Here is a 25,466-nt window from a genome sequence, read left to right on the forward strand (position 1 = left end):
TGCCGTCTTTAATGAGACGGCGTCTGGGACAGACGCGGGGTTTGCCTCATTATTCTCACGGGTGCCGGAGTCACAAAGCGTGATATATAGATAGAAAAGAGGGGAGAGGATCAGTGGAAAAAAGACGGAGAATCGAGTGATACTGAGGGGTGAGTGCGTGAAAGAGCGAGCACACGTGGCGAGAAGCTAACTGTAACCTCGTCTCGCTCTTTCGCGCAACGTTAAATTTTATTACCGAGAGATATTTGAGGAAATAAAAAGGTCGATGAATTACATCGACCTTCGGTGGTTACCGGGGTTAGTTCTTCTCCGGGTGCACACATACCGGGTATCGTGTGAACATTATCGAGCATGGACGACGTACACGTGTGCCGTTGCTCGCCCATAGCCGCGCGTAATGCGCTACGCCTCCTCCCTCCTGCTTTCCTTTTCCCTCTCATTGTGTGTGTTAATTAATGTTTGCATTACGCGGTGTCTACTGGTAATTAACTACTCGTCGCTCGTCGTTGAATTTTCCGTCTTATTAACTCGATACCGAACGGCACACCGACTCGTCTCTGTCTCCGACTCGTTTCTCATCTCTCGCGTCCCTCACCCGCGAGTGTTCCCTAATGACTCCCTGTCTCTTTTACGACGTAGTTAAGCTCGCGTACTCGAGCTCGTCGTTACGCGATGCCGCGGAACAGCCACCGAACAGCCGCCATGCGCTAATGGTTATTGAACTCTCTCCACGATACGAGAGACAAGATCGGAGTACGAAGATCGCAACGTGGTTTATCATGTGCGATATAATCAACTTTCGTTCTCCGCACGTCCTTAATGAACCGTCCGGACGTTTGCAGTGTAAACGTTGAGCGTGATTTTTTTACGAAGCAGCACAAATGGAAGTTTACTAACCGATCTTTTTTCTCCTCTAAACGTGGCATTAACTTTTCTGTGTTGCGTTAGGAAAATGTTATTGCAACGCGAGCACACTTAGACACGATTATGTTTTTATAATTGATATTTTCTTACTCTTTATTATCAAATGATGATATCCAATAATAGCGTTTTTCTGCGCGCGAAAACGATTTGCTAAACGAATGATTTATTGAAAAAAAAAAAAAAAGATATGTGGCTATTTGAGTGTATTTATTTTACCCTGTCATCAAAAATATTTGTTTGATTTTTAAAAATTAATATGTCAGCTTGAATGGAACGAGCTTAAATGATCGACGTATTGGCATGACCGAATTACAGTTCAATGCTTAACTGAATGAACAGCATGCAACAAATGCACAATGGAGAAGTACGTGTGTCGTCCATTGCCTGTCGGCATTGCGCTTTGTGCCGTCATTTGATGATGCCGGTGTCACTGATCATCACGAATTGCCTTTGTCGATGCGATACCCGTGGCTACTCACTCCGTGCCATTAATTTCCGATTTACAATAAAAACGAGTATTGTTTTAGAATACTTTGTCTCACCTGTTTCCAATGTACCGCGATGTACGAATCGGTGTCTGCGCAAATACGGGGAGATACAGATGATAACGTGAAACAAATGACATTGTATATAGTTATAGAGAAAGGAAATGTTAAGGCAATTAAATATTGAATTCGGTATTAAAGCGAGTCGTGGATTATGTGCTCTACTTTCTTTAATATATGGGGTATCTGTAGTTTAGCAAGAGGATCTCGGTATCGCGAATTATGCGTGTCTTCTTTTCTTCGTATAAAAATTTATACGGAGAATTGTGGTTTATCGGCCAGAAAAGGTATTTTAGCAATTCAAATCTTGTCCCTTTGCTCTTTGCACCGCCTCTGTGTGCCACTCGTAATTCAACCATATACCGACAGTCGAGTGAAAACCAACCGTGGCGGATGAGACGATTCAGTAGCCGCAAGCCACAGAGATTGCTCAAAGGGTCGGCCTTTGAAAATAAATGAAATATATCCACTTCCAGATGTGACAAGGGTCTAGCGTTACTTCAGTGATTACGGCCGGAAATGAGCGGACTTGTACGCCTAATACTCAGTATGCCTCGAGGCTTATTTCCGCACAACTCGTAGCGCAACAACGAAAAGGTTCTATGTTCATCACTCACAACTGGATTTCGAAGCCGAATCGAAATTAAAATTATTTTTTCTTTTTTTTTTTTTCTTTTGCTCACTTCCCTCAAGGTCCATGAAATTGCATAGTTTAGATAACTACATGCGTCAGTCTGCGCGAATATTGAAATATATTGCTTATAATTGTAATAGGATATCAAGAAGGTATATCATCGAAATTCTTAATGATTTTTTTAATAGCGCAAATGCAAGAATTTTAATAAACAAAAAATAAAGATATTAAAAAGAAAAAGGTATAAAAGATTGAAAGATGTTATTTAATTTATAATATTATGTTATAAATTATTTAATTATTTTTTCAGTTATATTTATACATAAAATTGTTTGTCTAACGATTTTGAAAAAATATGGTATTACATTTAGAAAAAAGTATATAAAATATATATCTGTTTGTTGCAAAAATAAATTTGTTTTGTTTACAATTTTTAAAAAGTTATACTGTGCATGAGAAGCTAAAAACGAAATAATGATAAGAAATAGAAATTAGATTAAACAAATTGTTTATACAATACTCTGATTAAGGATTTTTGTAATTAAAATTAGCGGCAATATTAAGAACAGCAAATTTAACTTTTGCAATGTTTTTTACAAATAATTATTGGCATATCAAATAATATCAGTATAATGACAGTTTGCTCTTTTTGCGTCAAACATGACGATCAATTCTGTATTCTGCAAGAGAATTGGAACAAATAATAGAACAGAAAAATAAAAGCAGAAGCGATGTGAATTATACATTTCAAGCATTGTGCTTTGTTGCGTGAGCCGTATCGACAACAATAAAAAAATCATTATGAGTATCCAGTGACAACGCAGATATTAACAATCGTATTAAGCTTCATATATAAATATCACTTTCATAAAAACGAGGGATTAAAAGTTTTGAAAATGAAAGAACCGTTTAATATATAGATAACAATTATTACTTTATTATTATTATTATTATTATTATTATTATTATTATTATTATAGAATAAAATATGATTTATTATTAATTTTTTATAGAAAGGTTGAAAAAAATATGTTTTTATCTTTCCTTAATATGGGAAAGTGTATTAATATTAGTAGCATAAAGATAGGTCTTGTATTTGATGAGGTTTTTATTTTGCATTAATATCACGTGTGAGTAGTCGTCCAATGTCGGAAATATTATCGACGAGGAGCTTGTAATGCTGGAGGTTTCACGTGTTGGCGAAATACATATCGTATAGGAAGGGGAAACACGAATCCAGGATGCCTCACGAAGACTGTGAAAAGAGACGACGGAACTTTTCGGAAGTCCGTGGCGCGAACGACGAGAACGAACGCCGTGCGTTAAACTGACAATAGCGCTTTTTTCAGGGCTGCGTTCGTGCACTTAACAATGCTACAATCCACTCCTGCACGCATACATCGTTCTCTATCCTTGTCGTTTCTCGCCATCGCCGCCGCTGTCGTTCTTCTGCCCATCGTCATCCCTTTTTATCCATCGTTTCTTTTTTCGCGTTTCTTTTTTCGCGTTTCTTTTTTCGCTTTCCCACGTCTCCGTTCCTCTCAATCCTTCCAGTCGTTCCACTCGAACGTCGGGCTACCCTTCCGCATCCTTTCGCACCCTTTCGCACCCTTTTTACCTCCCCCCGCGACATATCCATCCGCCGACAACAAGCGTCGTCCACCCCCGTCGCACGTCCTCGGAGCCACCGACAGTCGACACAATGCGCAATGCATTTTTGTGATTAAAATTTAGTAGACGTCGGCTCTGTTTCCAAGTGTGTGTGTGTGTGTGTGTGTGTGGGGTGTGTGTGTGTATGTGTGTGTGCGCGCGTGCATGCGTGTGTGTCTGCTCGAGCACGGAGGATTCTCGTAGGATCAGGGCGTCGAGACCTTCGGCGAACACTCGTTTGAATGAATTCGTCTGTCACATCGTGAGAGATTTGGGAATAATTTTTACAAATGAAGTGTGATGCATTATTTTGTTCTCCATTATTTACGAGTTTTCAGTAAACTTTTAATTGATATTAATAAAAAAACTAGTAATTATAAATTCTTAATTATAAAGATTGTATTATAAAGATTATAAAGATTTATTTTTATTTAGCGCGCGCGCACGCACGCACGCACGCACGCACGCACGCACGCACGCACGCACGCACGCACGCACGCACGCACGCACGCACGCACGCACGCACGCACGCACGCACGCACGCACGCACGCACGCACGCACGCACGCACGCACGCACGCACGCACGCACGCACGCACGCACGCACGCACGCACGCACGCACGCACGCACACACACACACACACTACTGCAAATTATTTTTTACAATTTTATGTGCTATGTGAAATGTTTTCAAAACATCTAAATAAAATACTGAGGAGAGCAAACGAGATTGTAAACAACCGTGCTGAAAAAAGTAATCCTTAGAGCTTGCAAGGAACAAGTATGTCGAAGCGACACACTCGCTCCTCACAATCGTCTTTTGGAAGAACTCTCTCGATGGTAAAGCATCAACCTCTACTTTTAGTCGCCGTTAACTTCCGGGTTCCGTAAACATTCTACGATCCTACTGCAGTCAAAATAAAAGTCGAAAGAGGGGAACCCACGGGACTTTGCCGCGACATGCTTCGCCGTGGCAAAAGACGGCGACCGCTGCGATGTTGATGGCAGTCACCGGTGCAGGAAGGATGAGAGCCCGAAAAGGAGTAAGACGCGGGGAAAAGACGACGAAGGGATTGTGGAGTGTAGAAGGCTGGTTGGGCAAGCGGCGGAGATTAAGGCAGCAGCTCTTAAGCCTGACGCCGAAATCCTGCGTCGAGGCTTTCGTCGAGTCTGAAAAGGGACGAAATACCAACCATCCACTATGCCACGCCACTCGTGAACCAGTCTGCTGCACATTACTCGCCGACCTTTGCCTCTTAGCGCTCTATCCTCTCCGTCATTCCGTTTTCCTCTTCGTCTCACCTCGCTGCGGCACCGAAACAACATGAGTTGCTTGCCCTGAGTCGAATCCAATAGCCTCATCCCGAAAATCTCCTCACATTTGCATTAAGAATTACTTCTATCAGTATACAGTTTATCTTAAAACAAAAAAAATCCTGTATTTTTATAATCTCTTTTTGGTATCTCTGCTTTATATATTTTTTGCAATTACAATTACGAGTAGAGTATAGAATGAACAAATAGTGAAGTATTATCGTAATATTTGATTTTATCAGCATTAACTCTCATTTTTGACAGATAATTACTCAGTAATTATAGTTACATTTAATTAAACGAATCGTATATTTGCTGATTCAATGAAATATTTGTTACTTTATATAATGTCATTACTGAATTTATATATATATATATATGCATTTATGTATTAAAGTACGATATATTTATACATTTGTAAATTTTATAGAAAGAATAATCTATTATCAGAAATATGCAAAAAAATATGAAAATAGAGATAAACGTGCATTAACACTGTATGAGATAATAACCTTCGGAATCGATAAGCGCGCGAGATCTGTTTTTAATGACAGGGAGGGAGTCCATCTTCCGACACATCGCTTTTAGCCATTCTCGATCGATCGAGAACAATAAGTACGTGATTTTGCTATCAGCCGGAGCTCTCGATCGAGCGTGAATCCGGGGAATATCTGGTGCGAAAAGATCGCGATTGCCGGCCAGCCCAGCTTTTCGTGGATTACATTTCGTCGATGGCGGAATGGCTTAGTGGTAGGGCGCGAGAGCGAGTAAATGAAGTATATGTAAATAATGAGGGTGAGGAAATGAATACGTCGAGTGCCGCTCGGCCCGCGCTAATGGCGGGTGCAACGCCCGTTGGAGGGACCACCCGAAAATAATTCCATCCTCCATCGCGTCGGGAGAAGTGGTGAAGTGCCCCACGGGCCGCCCAATTATCGTAAAACCGCCGTCTACTTCGCGCCTCGGATTTCAAGCGGGCGAAAAGCGTCGTTCGTATGCGAAATCGATATGCGTCTCTACGAGAGAGAGAGAGAGAGAGAGAGAGAGAGATAGATAGAGAGAGAGAGAGAGAGAGAGAGAGAGAGAGAGAGAGAGAGAGAGAGAGAGAGAGAGAGAGATGGTTCACTTCTGGCGAACGCTCATACTATTTTGCCTGAAAAACAGCACGCTCGAATGGCCACTGGGTGCACAATGGGACGAGCGCGCTTTATTTATCGAACACTTCACGCGCGTTTCAAAGATCTTTATGTCTCGTATTTAATTTGAAATCGGTACGGTTTCCGTGAAAGACAAGAGAGAGAGAGAGAGAGAGAGAGAGAGAAAGTACAATTTTCATTGGGAAATTCACTACGAACGTTGTTACACGACGCGTCATTTGCAATCACGTTGGTAAGTGACGGTCGATGAATTTTCTCGTATCAACGAGCGAGGAGCGTATCCGTGACGACATGATCGTAAAATGAGATGTAAAAGAACACACAGGAAGAGAGAATACCGCAGGGAGAAAAAGGAGGCGAGTCATCGTGAGCGGTAGAAGAGAGAAAGAAAACTGAAAGTATAGGTGGATAAATAGACCGATATAAAAAGAAGGAGAAGTATAGAGAGTAAAGCTCGTCTTGCAGTACGCGGTTAAACTCTACGAGCACGTCGGGGTGAGGGCGGGGGCTGGGAAGGAGGAGGGGGAGGCGAGAGGAAGCTTCTTGACTTTTCAATTTTCTTCCGCTCTTCTATCTCAGCTCGACCGCTTCTTCCCTCCCTATCGCTATCTCGTTCTGCCCCCTCCGTTGCCTCTTCATCTCCCCGCCGCTCTTTCTCATCCCGCAACCTCGTCGAAGCGATCGCGGGCGAGTCAATAGGGATTGCCTTCGCCCGGAGTAAAATAATTTTCCGGAAAGTTGTGCCGCGCGCTCGGCAATGTTAACACTCTGAAAGTGGGTTTGCCTACTTCAAAGGAAATATGAGAACCGACGGACGCGCTTGATTTTTCGATCCGCTCCCTCAGTTTTTATCCGCTAACGGCTTCGCGGGCTTTATCTTCTTGAGTGAGGCGGATCACGCGCGCATCGCTGACCACTTTGAATTCCGTCAGCGCGAGGAGAGAAGGAAGAAGAATTGCGATACGAAAGTTAACCAAAGGAATTGCTGACTTCGCCGCGAGCAGAAGTGAACGATAGATAAATAGGACAGAAGTATATTTTATTTTTGCCTCCCCGAGTTTATTTTGCTCCCCGAATCCATCCTTGGAAATACGCTCGATATTCCGTGATCCTGAATAACGATTCTCGAAAAATGCAACGAAGACTCTCGGAACATTATCAACCGTCTTATCAACTGTGAAGAGCGGCTTACTTGTCAATTCAGCGTAATCCTTTCTTCAGGTGAGAGATAATATTTCACGCGGAAAAATCCGTTTCTCTGTGTGCTGACCGTGCTGCAAAAGCGCACTCATTTTTCGATTCGCTCATTCCTGCCGTGAAATAGAATTGCGCGAACGATATTTCGTGGAAAATTTTAGCACGGAAATATGCGATAGCAGTCACATTGCATTACGGAGTGCATTGCATAAATGCTCGTCCGGGACGCATTAGCATTCATTTATTTATCTTTTTTCTTCCTCTCCTCGCGATTTTTTTCATACCGCTTTACACGATCACGGTTAATGAAGATCCATTTTAACAAAAAACTTGATGGACGATAAAGCGCGCGCGTGTGTGTGTGTGTGTGTGTGTGTGTGTGTTATAATAATATAGTAGCGTCATATCAAAAATGTCTCTGAATATTATCTATAAAATTTTCTCAGTCTAAGAAATAGCGTTTCCCAAATGTCACGTAATCTGACGGAAAATGGGGAGGGAAATAAACATAATTACAGTGCGTCCCTCTTGTCATCGAGGGAGCTGCTGAGAGGGCGGTCGTTGTTATGTTATTCGACGGATTCTTCTGGCCAGGCAGCTAGTACGTTGTATACCGCTCGTTAGAATGAAATGGTTCTCCCAGGTAGAATGGTAGCACGGAGAATTAACTTTTAGCGCGATACAAGTACTTAGCTCGCGCGCAAGAACCTGTGCACCACTGTTTTCACCGTTCGGAAGAAATCTTATTGTCCCCTGTAAAATCCAGTTAATCGTTGAAACCCGGTGCTCGTTAAAAATGGCGCGGATGCGATTATGTTCCGTACGGTAATTCTGTATTGTCCAATTATGTGGCGGGGAGATCATCCGGCATAGATCTTTCTCAAAGCTTGAAAAATTAGGACATGCTAGGAAGATCGTAGAATAATTAAAGAAATCTTCTTGTTATATGTTTATATTTTACTAAATACACTTGTTCCGCTTATCTTACTTATTCATATTGAAAACGTAGATTACGTAGCGTTAGAAATCATATTTAATATTTTATGATGATAAATGTATACGTACTGTTTGTTAGTTACTCGTGACTAAAAGCATTTATAAGAAGTGAATTTTAAGTTTTAATTATTTGAAATCGTCGAGCATAAGTATAATGATTGTGAAGGTTTTTGATGGAACATCAAAATGGAGCGAGATAGGAATCTTGCCGACCGCGAGGACATTTCTGTGGACATTTCGCCAAGCGGCTTGGTAAAATGAACGCTTTAATCACTCCTCAATTATCCGTTCGTGGATGAAATTTTAATTTATGACGCGATAAAGTTCTAAAGAGTCGTGCCCGCGCGTGCAAAATTCGTTCGCTTTATGCACTCTCAATTTGAAAGTTTCAGTTTGACCGTTAAGCCCCTCGGAGGGAAATGACGGGGGTGGAGGGCGGAAGCTGGAAAAGGAGAAAGTGAGGGTGGAAGGAAGAGACTGGAACTGCGGAGGAAAGTGTTGGGGCGGCGGGGGAACATCGTATTAAATCGGAAGATTGGAATTCTAATTAATACTCGCGGATTATCGATAAAAGGGCGAGGGAAACGGGCACGTGAAGGGGTGAGGAGGAGAGGAGCGGATGGCGGAACGATGACTCCGTTCCGTTCGTTTCATCCTTCGCGCGTCTTCGACACTCGTCTTAATGTCTTTCCTAACCCATCCCGAGGTAGGAATAGATTATATCGTAATGAAAATCTTGACGTTTGACGTTCTGCAATTGATGACTCCATTCTCCCATTCTATTCATTTAATATCTAGCACATCGATGCGTATATTAAAACACGTTTGCATCAAAATACACAACATATAAAATTAAAATAGGATTATAATCTGAAACCAGACGCGCCAAACTCTAAAATGAGTTTCATCGATTTTATTAAATTGATGATAACGGAAATGTTATTTATTTTTATTTGTGAATGACAAGTTTTAATTGCATTTTATTTCAGTACGTAATACAATTTTAGTACGAATCGTTCTGCACATTTTTCGTACAGTTTACTCTGCCGCCGCTAACATCAAACAATGCAACGTCAAGCGCGCGTCGTGAATTCTTTCGGCGGATGGAACAGCGCATCTGGCGACAGCTGCGATATAATTTTGCGAAACCTACCGAATTGTGCCGTACATTGCATATCCCAAAGGATTAGTTACGCGCATGCGTTTTCTCATATTTTCCACTTTTGGCCTTTATTTGTTGGTGAATAGCATGCTAAAAATACACAAATTACTATGACAAAAATATATGAAATGGAATCTGACAAGAGCAGAGGGATTGATAGCTCAACAAGCTAATTTTATTCAAATTCAATTTCTGCACAATCATAAAAACAAATCTGCATAACGTTATTGCTTTGTAAATTCGCTTATTATTGCCAATGAATGTAATTTCATCACGTTAAAAACAACTTATACTATATATATATATGTACAAGAGAGACGTTTTCTTTATTTTGCTGTTGAGAAATTAAACGCGTCGCGCACTTGTCGACGAAGTATGCGTGAAACCTGTCGGCGCCTTTCGCAAAATTGGAGCGGGCGCGCGCGCAGAAGATGAACCGCTTCTTCGCGTCGGGCATAATTCCCACGTAATTCACTCACAGCCGCGAAGGGAATATTTACAAATGGGATTTAAATCCGGGAGACGACCGCGGCGGTAGCCGCGGAATATCGTTTGCCGGCACCTAGCGGAGAGACGACAGGCGGAGGCGGAGGATGGATGGAGGCCGCTTAAAGTGTAAATAGGAGGCGACTTGCGCCAGACAAAGCGTTCCCGTTTCACGATCCACCCCGCGCCCACCACCCCCTCGCTTTTCACTATTCCGCCTCTACTTCCTCCTCGCTGCCATAAAAGGGAAGGATACAGCCCTTCCATGGTTACTACGAGCCCGAGAGTCGAATCGGGAGTTGGCGGAAGTGGAATCCTGAAATATTAATGTGACATCAACCTTCGCCGTACGCCGATCCTTACTCTCGGCTTCCTTCTTACTTCCCGTTGTCCGCTTCTCTTCCTTTTCTCGTGGACCGTACGTCCTTTCCTAGATGTGTTTGACTTTTCCCTCACGTCCGCCTGTGCGCTTACCTTGTTGAATCATATACCACTACGTCGACACGTTGGACTGGTTGGATTTCGAAAAACAGAATGTATATGCATACACATATTTTCTATGCACGATGTTTCCGAGAATATCAGTTCACCTCATAAGAAATTCTACGTTCTTTAATTTAATATCGCCGAAATTGATATATCGCATAGTAGAAAAACATATTCTTTTTATATTTTCTTACGACTTACACTTTTTACAGTTTTTCTTATTTTAAATTGAGCACAAATAAATTTATTATAGAATGTGCAAGTCATTGCTGCCAAAAGAAAAACAGAGAGAATCTGATATATTTAATATATTACAATGTATATATTGCATATTGTATATTGTATTATATATTAAATATATCAGATACTCTCTGTTTTTCTAAAAAGTCAATATATATGACAAAATGAAGTCTATTCTTGTTTAAACATGTTATGATTATGATAACATATTATGATAACGTATTGAAAAGCTGCACCAGTGCAATGTAGTTACCCCATTTATTCAGATAACACGTCGGTCATTCGTTATTATTTATAATATATGAGAAAATCGCGTGCTTTTGTCAGCTCTTATTAATAAACTCAATAATTAATCTAAATACGTTTCATATTTCCAATGTAAATTAATCTTATAACAGTAGTATTTAAAAAATTTAGTCATTTATTAATTCATCGATTGATAAGAAAATTATAATGTATTTTATACAAATCTATTTATCATGTGCTAATTATTTTCAACGCTGTACTAATATAATCAGAAAAATATATTTATTATATTTATTATTAGCTGATATTCATTTTTTATATAATGATACTGTTTAACGAGTATAAAACCATCCATTTTTATGTAAAAAAATCTTACTTAACTCGGATTTACTTAATTCGCATTATATAGGACACATAAAATAATGAACATGTTTATATGTATAAGCATATTTTGCGCCACTTCTAAGATTTCGACGTTGCCTGTTACAGGAGGGCGAGAGGGGCTATTTGGAAGGACTCGCTTCAAGATATGCAGATCTCTTCAGGACGCATTACGGGGATGTCCTGGAACCGTTGGAGGAGCTACGCCGACGAGAAACAAACGCTTCCGCCCGAATGCCCAACACTCAGCTCACCACCAGTCATTCACAGCCCATTTACGTGCCCGGAAAATACTCGGTGAGCAAATCCCTCATATTCGCTTTTATTGCCACCCGGACGTCGATTCTCTTCTTTTATTGCTTTCGCGGACGGCATAATGCGGTTATAGGGTGACATATAGTAGCTTGTCTATCGCCGCGATTTCTTCTTATTACTCTACTCCCCTGACACTTCGCCAAATTGCTTTCGAAGGGACAGAACTCGCGAGAAGAACACGTCCAGTTGATTCGATACGAGCATTTGTCTCTTTTTCCGACGGGCGGGGACAATTTTGTCACGAAGAAAATTGTCAGACACAGGCAATCGCGTATATACGGAACAATCGATGAAATACGAACGTATTCATAAGAATAAAATTGCATTTCAACAATTTACTCAACGAAACATACAAGTGTGCATCCAGAGAATATTTGACAATAATTAATATAATGAACATAAAACTTAATCTTCGTACATATCGAAATATGATTTGTAACTGAATAAATATTTTCTTAAATATTATGATTAGAATTTCTTGTACGTTTGAATAAAATGCTCAGTTAAAGGAAGATTTTACGGAGAATCCTTCATGGAAATTCAAACACTTTGTATTGGTGGATTCGTGGCTCCTTCGTAAGCAACTTCCCAAAGCTTTAAGGCGATTAACCATGTAGACCCTATCGATCCCAGCTTAAATCGATTATTGTTCGTTACCTAGTCTTTCCTTCCTAACTAGCTAATCGAATTTTCAAACGTGAGCAATCGATTGTCTATTAAGGTCACGCTACTTCGAAGATCAATGACGTGTCGATTTGTAAAATTAATATAGAAGTTACTCGTCTCACGGAGTATCACGTTTTGATTAAACGCGAAAATGATTGCTCGATCCTTTATTAATTTAATCAATCAAAGTACCATTTAATTCTCTTTCTCGATTTTTATACTTTGCGTTATTAAAAATCTGTGCTTTATTTATTAGACACGATATGAAAATGTATAATTGATAAATCATTGTTGAATTTGTCGTCTCGAACAACGTAATTAAACCATATGTAATTACGCTGTCTCGTAAAATTCCGCGGCACAACAAACACACTGCTCCTATGTAACGAGTTCTTAATACATCTCCGTGCTCTCTCCCACTTATAACGTAAGTGATAGTTGGTACTGCTTCGCAAGCAAAATCCGCCGCCCCGTATAGATAGAGGAAAAGAGCGAACGATCTCCATTTTTGTGCAGCCCTCGAGCTGCCTCAGCGACAAGGAGGAGGATGAAATCTATGGCTTCGGATACGGGGTCTTCAGCAGGCAGATGTTCCAACATCGACAGCAAAAGCTCGCGCTTGCCACACAAAACACGACCGCCGCCGTGACACCGGGTGGACCTCAAGCAACCTATCAAAGGTAAGAAAAAGTTTGTTTCACATGTGCTCTATTAATATTATTAATATATATATATATATATATATATATATATATTTATATATATAAATACGGCCTGGTACAAGCAAGTAGCAGTAGGCGTTTTATATTAAATCCGGAAACCTGTTTATAATGAGTGCAATTTACATTCAAGTAAATATGCTATTTGTATAAAAATGAACGAATACAATTGCGGGAAAATTAATGCAATAATTGGAGATTTAACAACTCAAATAATTAGCAGATTAAGTTGAAGCTGATAAGAGAATGAATTTACATTCTAAATTTCGAAAATATGGAAATTACAATATTTGATTTATTACATAATTGTTTCATTTATTCTGATACGTATACAATTTATATAATTTACAATATTTTTGTATTAAATGTAATGTTTTTTATAAATCGTAAATAAATGAGAGATACGACTAACAATGGAACTGCAATTATTGTTACTCTTTACTTGAATGTATTTTTGTTACGGTAAAAGAAAACCAGCGCGGCGCAATCGATCACTTGCTCGAATCGCGATCAGTGACGTTCGACATCGAACATGTTTGTCGAATACAGTAAATCCGAGAAAACTCCAAACAGGACGATTTTCACATTTAACTGAATTCAATCTGGGTAGCCAGATAGCGTGCGCGCGCGCATGCAGTACACGGGAATAATGAAATATTAATGCTAATGATTTATCCAGTTGGGCCGATATTTCGGGCGTGCCGATTAATTAATCTCCCTTGAAACGAATGCAAAATGATTATCACAAATGTATCCTCGATTCCGAATTTCCATGTTCATGAAGCGTGGGTATTTTTGTGGTGCGCTCAATATTCGTTTTGTACGAAGAAATATGACATGTACGAATATATCAGATTTACAAGATCGATCTGTGAAATTGGATTGTCAACACATTATAAATACTTGGATTCGTTTTTCTTTTAATTTTTCACGCTTTTAATTTAAACATTTTTTAGTTTTTTTTTTTTCAACGGTTTTGGCCTTACTCTTTTATCAGTTTACGATGCTTTTAACTTTTGAGGAGAAGAAATATTTGGAGACAAAATATCATAATTTTTGAATATCAAAAATCCCTTATTTCACGGTATATTTCGAGTTTTACGGATCTGTGCACCATACAAGCGCAACTCGGCTTTCCGGACCATTCGTACAACACGCCACGCGCGCCGTTCGCTGCCGCAGTCGCGCAGTCTGTTTATTATCCGTAATTGCCCATTGCTAACTGCCCTAACTGATCCGAAATACCATCTGCGTGCAGTCTCGTGCCGGCTGCTTGATATTTAATGGCTAATTAACCGACGAACCGAGCCAGTGAGCGCGCTTGCCCCGACATACCCGTGCACTTGCTCGACGGTGCCGCGCCGCATCGCTGCGAGGAGGAGAAACTGAAAGACGATGGAAGCGAGAAGGAGAGAAGATCACCGAGACAGAAGAGAGGGGGAAAGAGAGAGGACGTACATCGTATTATTAAATTCCATTATCGCGCCGTGGCCATCGACTGTTTTCGTGCACACGCGAATAACCACGGCACCGAACTCATGAAATTGCTCTCTCTCCTCTCACTGCTGCGATAAGCATGCTCGTTTTCGCGAATAAGTACATCTCCGCGGATCGTATCCGAATACTCGGTTCCGTAATGGCACAGAGAATTGATTCCACGCGGATTTTCTCGAGAAAACCACGAATTATCGCGAATTAATCGAATTAATAACAGCAGACATTCAGTATTACAAATTATTTTTAAGACTACGTATAAAAAGAGCCTTTATTAGCCTTTTTTTTTATAAATTATACAGATTTTTTATTAATTTTTTATGTAAAAATTTGATGAAAAAATATAAAATTTTTATATATAAACTCCTAAAAAGTTTAAAACTCAAATATTACTGTGCGAATATTGACATGCGCTAGTTAATTAACGTTCAATCTAGTAGTAGTACTAATTTGCAGCGACCATAAAATTAATTGCTTGGAAATAACGATCGATTGGAGGAAGCTTTTTGTGGCTTTAATTGATGTTCTGTCGCTGTAAATAATGGGAATCGAAAATAGCATTCTTCAAGTGGTGCTTGTCTATTGTTCTTTTAAATAAGTAATAAAAGATGCAGCGTATAATAATTACCCATAAATAGAAAATAACGAAAACTACACGTCACACATACACCAATCTGACCTATAGAAATAAATCAGTCTACTATCAAATAATTAAAAAGCAGATTAAATTATCAGATAAATTCAAAGAGAGAGAATATTTAATATAATTATGTCTTTATATTATTGTTTGCGAATGATCAAATTAACGTATACTCAATTTTACATAAGTTAGTTAATTGCTCTTTTTATTATGTGATATTTTGTCATAAAATTATCAAAATAATGGAATAATAATAATTGAGCAATGATATCAGCGAGAAAATGAACATCGAACAAAGTATTGCGTATCATTGGGAACGTCTACTTAAAAAAATTTCTGCATTCTGAAGGACATTAGGCGGAGATTTTTAATAGGCTCATAAATTTCATTACCGTGTTCTCAGCGAGTTAATGAGTCAAACACAGTATCTATTGCCCACGTAGGTCAAAATAATTACCAACCTCGTGGTAATTTATCGCAATGCTATGGCGTGTGTACTGTATGATAACGAGGCAGACCGCGAAAACATTGAAAAACAGTCGATGAGGTACGCGTCGCCTTTCACGCCTGACATTTCATCTATAAACATGATAGACGTAATATCTAATATGATAATTTCTAATAAATTGCTTCGGAGTCACGATAATAATAATATTTCTATAGCAATGATGAGATAAAAAAAGAGAGAAAGAAGTTGTATAGATCAGCGAATTATCGATTTACAAATGAACTGTCTAGAACGTCGTGTTAATAAATGTTCAATTTTTTTTTGCAAGTAATAAATTTCTGCAAAGTACAGAAAATAGATATACAAATAGGATCAGTGTCGAAAAGGCTGGATATTGAGATGGAATACGAATGTGAAAGGAAAATTCTGAGAAATATTCTGCAAACCGATCCTCCACGCAATCACTTTTATCTCCCAAGCGAGAGAATCCATCGTGCCTGCTGTCGAAACGCGCGTCGAAGCGGTTAGACGATGATCGCGGAATTCATTAGCAACGCGTAGATGGATATCGCGTCCGATTGACGAATGGATCGCTTGCATTAATTATACGCGGTTGCGCACACGGCCGACGAACCGCCGGCCGTTTGTCACACGGTCGATGATGCGTTTAACGATTACTCGCCGATGATGCAACCGACCGGCCTGGCCCGTCACGTCTTTCCATCGGGGATATTTGCTCGTACGCAATGTCATTATCATAATGCAGTAGACTAGTCCAGTTCTTTTTCGGACGTGCACGTCTTATTTCGTTTCCCCCGTGAGATTCATCTGCCAATTCGTGCGCGCGAACCATCATCGTCGTGATAGATATATTAAATCCTTTTTACTCAGACCTTTTTCGCACGCGTATTTCTTTAAGTCCCTTTTGCTGCATTTCTATAAATACGCACTTCTCGATTTTTTTTTTTTTTTTTTTTTGTTTATATTATCCTCGATGATGCTGTTTCAGTTTTCGTTAATTTCATCAGATTAAACCCATCATACGTCAATGTATATTTCTTTAATGATAAGATCCTCGAAATAATCTGTAATAGAATTAATTGTCCGTTTAACGATATGCCGAATGGCTCAGCCACGTGCGCGCGGGGCGTCGGAACATTTCGCGCTATAAACAATCGCACCCGGACCGTGGTCATAAATTAATAAACGGACAATAAACGCGGCGAAGTAAAGCCTGACTGACGTGCTGACAGCCACGGCCGATGGTCGGTTTTGTCGTGTCGACGGCCAGGTAATCCTATCGACTCGTCGGCGCACGTCGCGTCGCGTCGCGTCGCCAGAATGCGCGCGCCCGATTATCCGCGCCGCGAAACTCTCGACCTCGCGCCCGTTATCCCGCGTGTAATCGCAGTTTTAGTCCTTTACCATATTTCGGCGCGCTCGCATCCGGTCGCCTGGCGATTGTGTCGGGCCGCGTTCCGGCCGATCGATCCCGCAGGACAAAACAGATTTTTCGATCTGCCCCCTCCCCCCCTCCCCCCCTCCTGCCTCCACAATCCGCCGGATGAAGCTGTCGTTGTCTCTCGCGCGCATGACTCTCGTGCAGATGTATTTACGCGGCGCCGAATACGGAACGACTCGAAATGCAGCAGATTTGAATTGTACACTTATCTATCCTGATCATCCGAGCGCGCGATGCTTCATTATCTTCGTTGCGAAGCTGTTTATCATTGATTTAATATATATCGAGTGCCCGAGTATAACGTCATTAAAAAATTATTTCTATCATTATTACTCTTATTGTTATTATTGTTGTCACAGCCTAATTACATGGCTTATTTCAGAAATGTTTTTTTTTTTTTTTTTTTCCTATAAATGTGTTACTATACATGTATTGTAATATTTTAATTATAATCATCATTATTTTAAAAATTAATTTTTGTTCTTATTTTTATCTGATAATCGATTGATACATCAGGAAAGAAAATTAATAATTCTTAAGAAACTTATCTTAAATTTGTATGTAATTTTGCTGCTATTTGCTATTTATATTTTGCTACAATTCTATCATTTATTAAAATATATTAATATTATTATAATCCACATACAGATTACAATAATGCAGTAGCAAGATGTAATAAATTTTTTATTCCGATTGATAAAATAACATAATCATATTATAATTATAATATTAACGTTAATTTAACGCATTAATTCTTTAGATTACAAAATTTAGAAATATATTTTAATGTTAAAATTATAAAATCTTATTTATAATTATTTTACATTGCCGTATTTCTAAATCTTGTTTTTGCGAAAATTGTGAAGTACTACGTGACTATAGATTTCACTGGATTTATATATTTATTGTTTTTTTTTATGTGTAAAAGAAATGTGATAGATCCAGAAAGCGTAATCCAATACCGTAATGCTAAATGTGGGTTTTGCGGTAACATGCATTTTATATGAAACGCGAGATTATTTTTGTCAGACAAAAACAACGGACTTTGTTGAAATTTCAACGAGAAACGCGCTTATGAATAACGACGGAAACTGCTATTCTCTCGTAAATTCATTCATTATTACAAATGTATCGCGCGTGATTATACTGGAATCACGTTAATGCAGCAAGCCGGATACGTGCCGTTTCTATGCCCTTCTCGCCAAACGCGCACTTCGCATTCGGCGTCAACCGCAGACATGTCTTCACCCATAAAAAATACTGAATTTAGTTTGCAATTTTGCCAGTTGCCATGTTTTACGTCAAGTGAAATAAAGTTTCCCGCATCTCCCCTTTTTTTTAAGCGTGATATTATACAACACACGCTTTTATTACGAGTGCAAAAATTACGAGATTTGCGAAATTGCTGTTACTGGCCTCGAATAATTGATGAAAAGAAGTGAGAATAATTACAACTTGTAGTAGCAAAAATGTTCATAAAAGTAATCATAAAAAGTACCTCTTAAATATATTAAAATACGTTTATTATATCTCCTTGAATATTATTCTTGAGTCGGGAAGCTTTAAGATAAAAAAATATGAGAATATTAAAAAGAATGTAAGAAGCATAATAAGCCGGATAAGATTTTAGAAACATTTCGAGGAAATGCTATATATTAGCGAATATAAATTTCATCTTCTGGAGGAACCGCGTGCAAGGCTCGAGAAACAACACGAAAAACGCAACGGTCGAGAATGCTCGTGCTGGCTTCATCGGGAGAATTTGCATACCCGAATATTCTCGAGCTCGGCACCGAACGGGTTAGGAGCGACTTCCTACAATTTTCAATCGCATACTAAACATCCACGATAGGCCGTCTTGCATATTTTACATCAGTTTCCGCGCTTATTCTCATTGCCGCAGCTTCATCAGAATTCTCCACGCGGGCGGCGGAAACGTTTTACCATCCATTTGTGTCGACTCGGAAGTACGGTCCTTCCAACGCCCACTCGCGCCGTGGGTAATCATGACTCTTAACAGCTCTAAATCGATTGCTATTTGGCACATAGCGACATTCACCTAAGAAAGAACCAATCGCTTCTTCTGAGTCTGGAAGCTTAACGGGAAAACGAAGTCCAATACAGTTGTACGCTCGAATCGTGACAAATCGGCGGCGATCGATTTTGCTCGGAACTCTCGGGTAAAAATAACTCGCGAGGTTTCAATAAAGTGTAACTTAATAACTTACCGAAGATTAATTGTTCGTGAAGCAAGACATTCTCTATGTTTTGTTTCCTTTGTAAGCTTCCATAAACTACCAGCGAAAATCTCTTGCTCTCCCGCGAAATCAAACGCTGCGAATAATAACTATCTGTCGCCGATCTTCGTGTGTGCGACGGATGTTCTTCGTTTGTACTACCTCGCCGGTGGAATCTATTACGAATCCATCGAGGAGAAGGGGCCACTCCAGGCAATCGATTCCGGATGGTGGACCGTGGTGGAGACAGAGGAAGAGAGGCCGCCGCGTCGGTGGAGGAGACCCGGGAGTGGCCCGACCGGAATTGCAGCGCGGTTTACCCGCTGAGAGATGTTAGCTTTTCGTCAAAGGGTTCCTATTAGTATGCGGTTAGTATTACGGCGCGTTGTATCAGGATACATTGGGGCAAGATACGACGCGCTATTATCGATTCTCTGGCACGTGAACTACCGACCTCTTCGCCTCGTTTTCTCTCACTCTCTCCCTCTCTCTATCCCGCGGGCTATCCTTCCCGCGTCGTCCCTGTCGTATGCGAATACGTGTGTTTGTACTCTCGGCGACACTTCTCTCAAACTTCCTACGCTGAATCGCTTTGTGCAGAACGTTCGATGGAAACGGGAACGTTGGATCAGCCAATAAGACGATTAGTGCGCGCTTCTGGCCTCGACCCTTAACGCTGAAACGCCGGAAATCGCCGCGCGCGCACATTCCGGTGTGATCTACCGTAAGAGATCGACCGTCTACTGCTCGGGAAGATACTTGGGATACTTCAGCGAATACCACCATTTACGGCGACACGATGCTCACGTCCCGAAATATGCATTGGAATTTACGTCTATCCTTCCGTACGGTTAAATAGGAAGAATCATTGTGCTCTGTGTCGTTACGTCGGTTTTATTTTAATTATTTGTAGGGAAGTTAGGAAAAAAATAACTATAAATTCCTCTGTATATGATAAAAGCAAAAAGTACCCTTTATGTCTTTTTTATTATTTATTTAAAATTATTCTTTTATTTTATTTATTTATAATTAAATATAATTTCAGACCATTCAGATCAATTAATATGTAAATAAATTGATCAAAAAGTGTGTTATTCTTTTTCTTTTTATTTTTTCTCTTTTTATTTGTTTTTTTATTGAGATATACATATTCGTGTTCTGGAAACTGGACCCCTCTTGCACACGAAAGGATTATGCAACAACTGTAATTGTTACTCAATTAAATTATTACATATTGTAAACCATGTTGATATCTTGTTTTTCATTCATGATAATTCTAGAACCTAAAGGCATGGATAAAAAAGACGTATATGATTATTCTGTGGACGTTGTTCTGTCACGTAAACCACGTGTGTTACCACAGAAATTTACATTAACGACGTAACAGTTCCATAATTTTGCCACGCAATATTGCGCGTTTGTTATAAACCGCATGTATAATGCTACCTTTGACCATCAGTACCTAATTTATTGCCCAGAGGGAAATCATTTCTAACTGCACGGAACAGGACAATCTATACTTTCATCGCGATGAGATATTTAAGGAATATAAATGTTAGATTCTTTTGCCTTTAATAAACATTGAACTTATAAACTTTAATACGACTCATTAGGTCAAACAAAGATTACTTTGGCCTGACAGAAATATATCGGTATTAATTAATTACACACTTGCCAAATGATTAATTTTTTTCTGTTGCCTGTCTCTCCGTTTGTTTCCTCCCGGAAGATAGTCCTCCAAAAATTGGGAAGATATTCCGCGAGCAATTTGCACTACATAACGTTATTTTACGCATTACGCAAATGACTACGTTAAACTCGAACGAGAAGCCAAATCGCGCCGCTATAATACGGTATTAAATTGAAATAATACGTACTAACTAAATTGAAATTAACTCCGCAAGCATTGGTAAATTCATTATCGATGTATAATAGTATCGAAACGTGTGCTGGCCGATACATTTCGTGTATCAAAGGAAGTATTAAATCCCGGCGACCAGTCACTCTATTACGCTTAACATCAATACCCGTCACATCGACGCGACCGTATGTATTGACCGTGTTTGTTCGGTAACCGGCGGTACCACGGCGAAATATCGCCGCGGGCGAAAACGAATGGGAAACAGAGCGGAAAAGCGCGTAGACGCCGGGCGGTTTGCCAAGCGGCGTCGTCCCTTTAATTGTTAGCATATTTTAACCGTAATTTTCCTCTGTTCCAGTTGTCTGAGCCCGAGATCTGCGTTCTTCTACGAGTTCCCTCCTAACGGTAAGTCGCGCCTAGACTTCGCAGCTTCATTTGTCTCTGCTCAAGATTTAAGAGGCGCAAAGGAGAAAACTCGAGCCTCCGTCGCTTCGTCGCTCCGTCCTTTCATTTGCGAAGCGAAACTGGAACGCGTACACGAGTTTACAAGTACTATTTCCGCGAGTGCGACCGTTATACAGCCGTCCGAATACTAACGCGCGGCTATTAACGTAATGCCGTATTTTTACCTGACGATTAATCCAGATATCAAGTGACATAGATGCACTTTACATTATCATTAACGCGAATAAAATGTTTGAGATAGAGATAACCCTGTCAAATTATTCTATTAACCGTAATTTGCCTGCATGCCATAATTGCTGAGAAAAAAATGCAAAAGCGTTACAGAATTACTAAAAAAACACATATAATCAACATATGTATTCTAAGTATTATTATTCTAACTGACTACTTTATTATCGTTAAAAAAAATACTGCTTGTTGCACGTAATTTTTATACGTCCTGTTACGAGGAATATATACTTCACACAAGTGTCATGTTATATCCGGTTTAATTATCATAGCGTTAATGTTACATCTACGTTATCAGAAAATCTCAGTTATCACATATATTATCTCCATGGTTTCAGCTTTCCATGACAATACAACGTAAATCACGGTTAATAGACGACCATTTCGAACACGGAGTCCTCAATTACGTTCTTTCTCTTGATTTATTCGACATGCTCGCGGTGTAGAAATCATTTTATGAGAACGCCGTAACTTCGTAATGGATTGAGAAAACTGTGCTAAGGTACGAGGCTTACGAAAGAAGCCAGCTACATCAGATTTGAATGTGGGGATTTATTTAATGCATCGATTGCAAGGCTTCGCATGATTCCCATAGCGAGCGCATGTACACGTGGCACGGACGCGATTTCTAAAGGGCTAAGATATTGTGCACGTTCCTACCAGTAAAATATATGTAAATGGACATACAATGGAAGCAATCGCAAACGGACACTGCCTTTCTTAACCTTGCGATACGCGACAACTACATTGTTACGTGGGAATGTCGAGATAGAATCGTGTGCCACGTGCCTTGGCTTGGCGACTATCGCTTTTTTTTTTTTTTTAAATAGCTGCAGCTGATATTCTGTTCTACGTATCGGACAGTACCGTTGTCTCGTGTCTCATCTGTTATACAAAACGCGGATAATACCGATCGAGGAACGCGTAATCCCACATTCAAACCGGAAGAAGTCCTTCGATGGCTTAACTTGCGGTTGCCTATAGCTTCGTAAGCTTCTTAACATTGCCGAGACTGATAAAGTTATTATTCTTGCGAATCTACTTACAATGAAAACTTAAAGGACTATTTCAGTGCAAATTTGATATCTGCGCAAAGTGACAGGAATTGATCTTGAATATAACATGAGAATGTAGGAGCTTTAATTTCCATAATATTATATATCCGCTTTTTGAAAAGTATATTTAAAAGTTCCTGTCTACTGAAGCAATTGACATCGATACGATCTAATAAATAAATTTTGATAATTAATTCTTTGTTACTAAAAAAAAGTCTCATGAAATCAGTTTTAAGATACAGTGTAAGTCTTTTTCTCTCGATTCAGTAATAGATTTTTGAGATAAAAATGTATATATTGTATAATAGTGTTTGAATTTTATAACATTTTTTTTTTACATGAAGAAATAATAACTTTTTTAAGATCAGGTTTTAATTCTTGCATTCATACTTCTTGCTGTATTGCGTTCAAAATTTTTGATTCAAACATAATTTACTCACATTTCCGAGTTGAGAGCGCAGAGTAATAAGCGAATCACCAGATCGAGTAATTAAAGTAATGGAGAAAGCGTGATACATCGGTCATTTATTAATAATAAATGGATTTTTGCGTTTAAAATGTGTTGCACATGCAATAATAGATTTCAACTTTATATTTTTGAATGATTTGCCGTTAATGTGATTTAATTAATTGCACTATATTAGATTTAATTAAACGCAACGTATTTTTGAGATTATTGGTCATAAATCAGTTTTATTCTTTAATTTGTTATAATATATCCATCATGTTTTATTAGTAACTTGATTTCATATCACTTGAAACAGAAATGTTTGATAACGTGAAATTTAATAACTGTCATTGCGTATTATAACATTGCGGAGAGTTTCACAACATACAATATTTTAATGCCGTCAGATAATTTACGAGAGTAACCATACCTCTTTCCTCATTCAGTTGAATACAATCTCACTTGATCTTTAATTAAAATATGACTATTTATTTGTATCTCTAGAAACTTTATTCCCGAGTATCACACATTCGATATGCTTTTTAATAATATTTGTGTAACGATTATAAATAGATCTTAGTCGCAACAGTCACATTTCCACGTCAACTTGTGTGACTGAATCTGCTGTAAAAAATAAGGCATTTCTGAATGAATATTTACTACTATCTGATATCGTTCGTATATCATATCGCATATAAGAAATATTTGAAGTTACGATTGTATTTTTCTTCGAGGAGCAGAGTATTCAGGCCCACCACCGATTTTCGCCGGTGAGATACGCGCTCGAGAAGGTAGTTATATTACTAGCGCACATGCAATCGGCCTTGTGCGCCCGGGAGAGAAGAAATAAAACCAAGAAACGGAGAACGCGCGCCGTGGCGCGGTGGAATTTTTCGAGATATCGAAAAACACTTTAGATCCCGTATTGGAAAGTCAGTTGGGAGAGGATGGCGGGTCCAAGGGGAGCCTAGCGTTGATATTTCATTTCTATTGACTTCTACCCGCCACCCTGTACGTTATATACCTTTTCCAGCTATGAATATATAATTGAGATAGAGCACTCTCTCTTTCTCTCTTCCTCTCTCCGCGCATATTTCCCGATCGCTCACTTATTTTTAACACTGATTCGCTTTTCATTTTTATTTTTTTCCTTTCAATTGAGTTTTTGATTATTTCGATCGTGTGGAACGCGAGTTAGTGTACTTATCGAACGGTGCCATTGTAAAATATTTTAAACCATACTCCGCGCATTCGTCATCAAATACAAAGGAAGAAATCTACTACGTCATAGCAGAATAAATGTTACTATTGATCTCATCGTAGCTTAAATTTCAAAATTCCTCGTGTCGAAATTCGACGTGCCGAATGCTCAACGGCACGTCGTTGACATCCCCCGACTCCTCTTTCAACGTTCCTGACCAGCGCCGAGCTTCTCGGGCGCCCTCGTGAAATTCTCGATCTTGCCCCTCACGGCACGGCGGAGATACTCCGTTGAATCGCGGGGACTAATCAGTTTAGGGCAGAAACGCGCGAAGCGGCGCGCGCTTAACAGTAATTCCGTGTAAGAGGCGTCGATGCCAGGATTGCTGCAGCACTTAGCAGTTGTCGCGTGGTACACAACGGCGGGAGACCAACCGAACCAGAGCCGAACTCGAACCCCGAGCGGGGGGAGTTGCCGGGATACGCAAATACTCTCGCGCGGGTTGTGCTTGTTTGGCGAAACGCGCGGACTGTGAGAGAGCAAGCCTGTTTGTCTGGACTGGAATCCAAGTAAGAGGCGGCCAAACGGAGGTAGGGTGGTGTGAGAGAGAGAGAGAGAGAGAGAGAGAGAGAGGGGGGGGAGGATGGGGAGGAAGTTAGGGAAGTGCGCTTATCCTTGCATAGCGTATGCGACTGCATCCTGCTCTTCTAGGATAGTAATGCACGCTACTAGTGCCGGTATCCGTACTGGGATGAATCTTAATGAATGCACCCTACGTTTGTACGTAATATGACGAATTTGTCGAGATG

At 39.7% G+C, this 25,466-nt stretch overlaps 1 protein-coding gene across 3 annotated transcripts in view; it reads left to right on the forward strand.

Moving 5' to 3' along the window:
• Positions 1-25,466, forward strand: part of LOC105428776 (uncharacterized) — a 297,052-nt gene that overhangs the window by 210,156 nt on the left and 61,430 nt on the right. For all 3 annotated transcript variants that reach the window (XM_089071693.1, XM_089071694.1, XM_089071695.1), the window contains exons 2-4: positions 11,527-11,715; positions 12,916-13,079; positions 21,619-21,665. In XM_089071693.1, coding sequence (XP_088927819.1) covers positions 11,527-11,715; positions 12,916-13,079; positions 21,619-21,665 — 400 coding nt within the window. The remainder of the gene's footprint in view (positions 1-11,526; positions 11,716-12,915; positions 13,080-21,618; positions 21,666-25,466) is intronic.

Source organism: Pogonomyrmex barbatus, unplaced genomic scaffold (assembly GCF_055798465.1).
Source record: "Pogonomyrmex barbatus isolate J1 unplaced genomic scaffold, ASM5579846v1 scaffold12, whole genome shotgun sequence".
Taxonomy (NCBI): Eukaryota; Metazoa; Arthropoda; class Insecta; order Hymenoptera; family Formicidae; genus Pogonomyrmex; species Pogonomyrmex barbatus.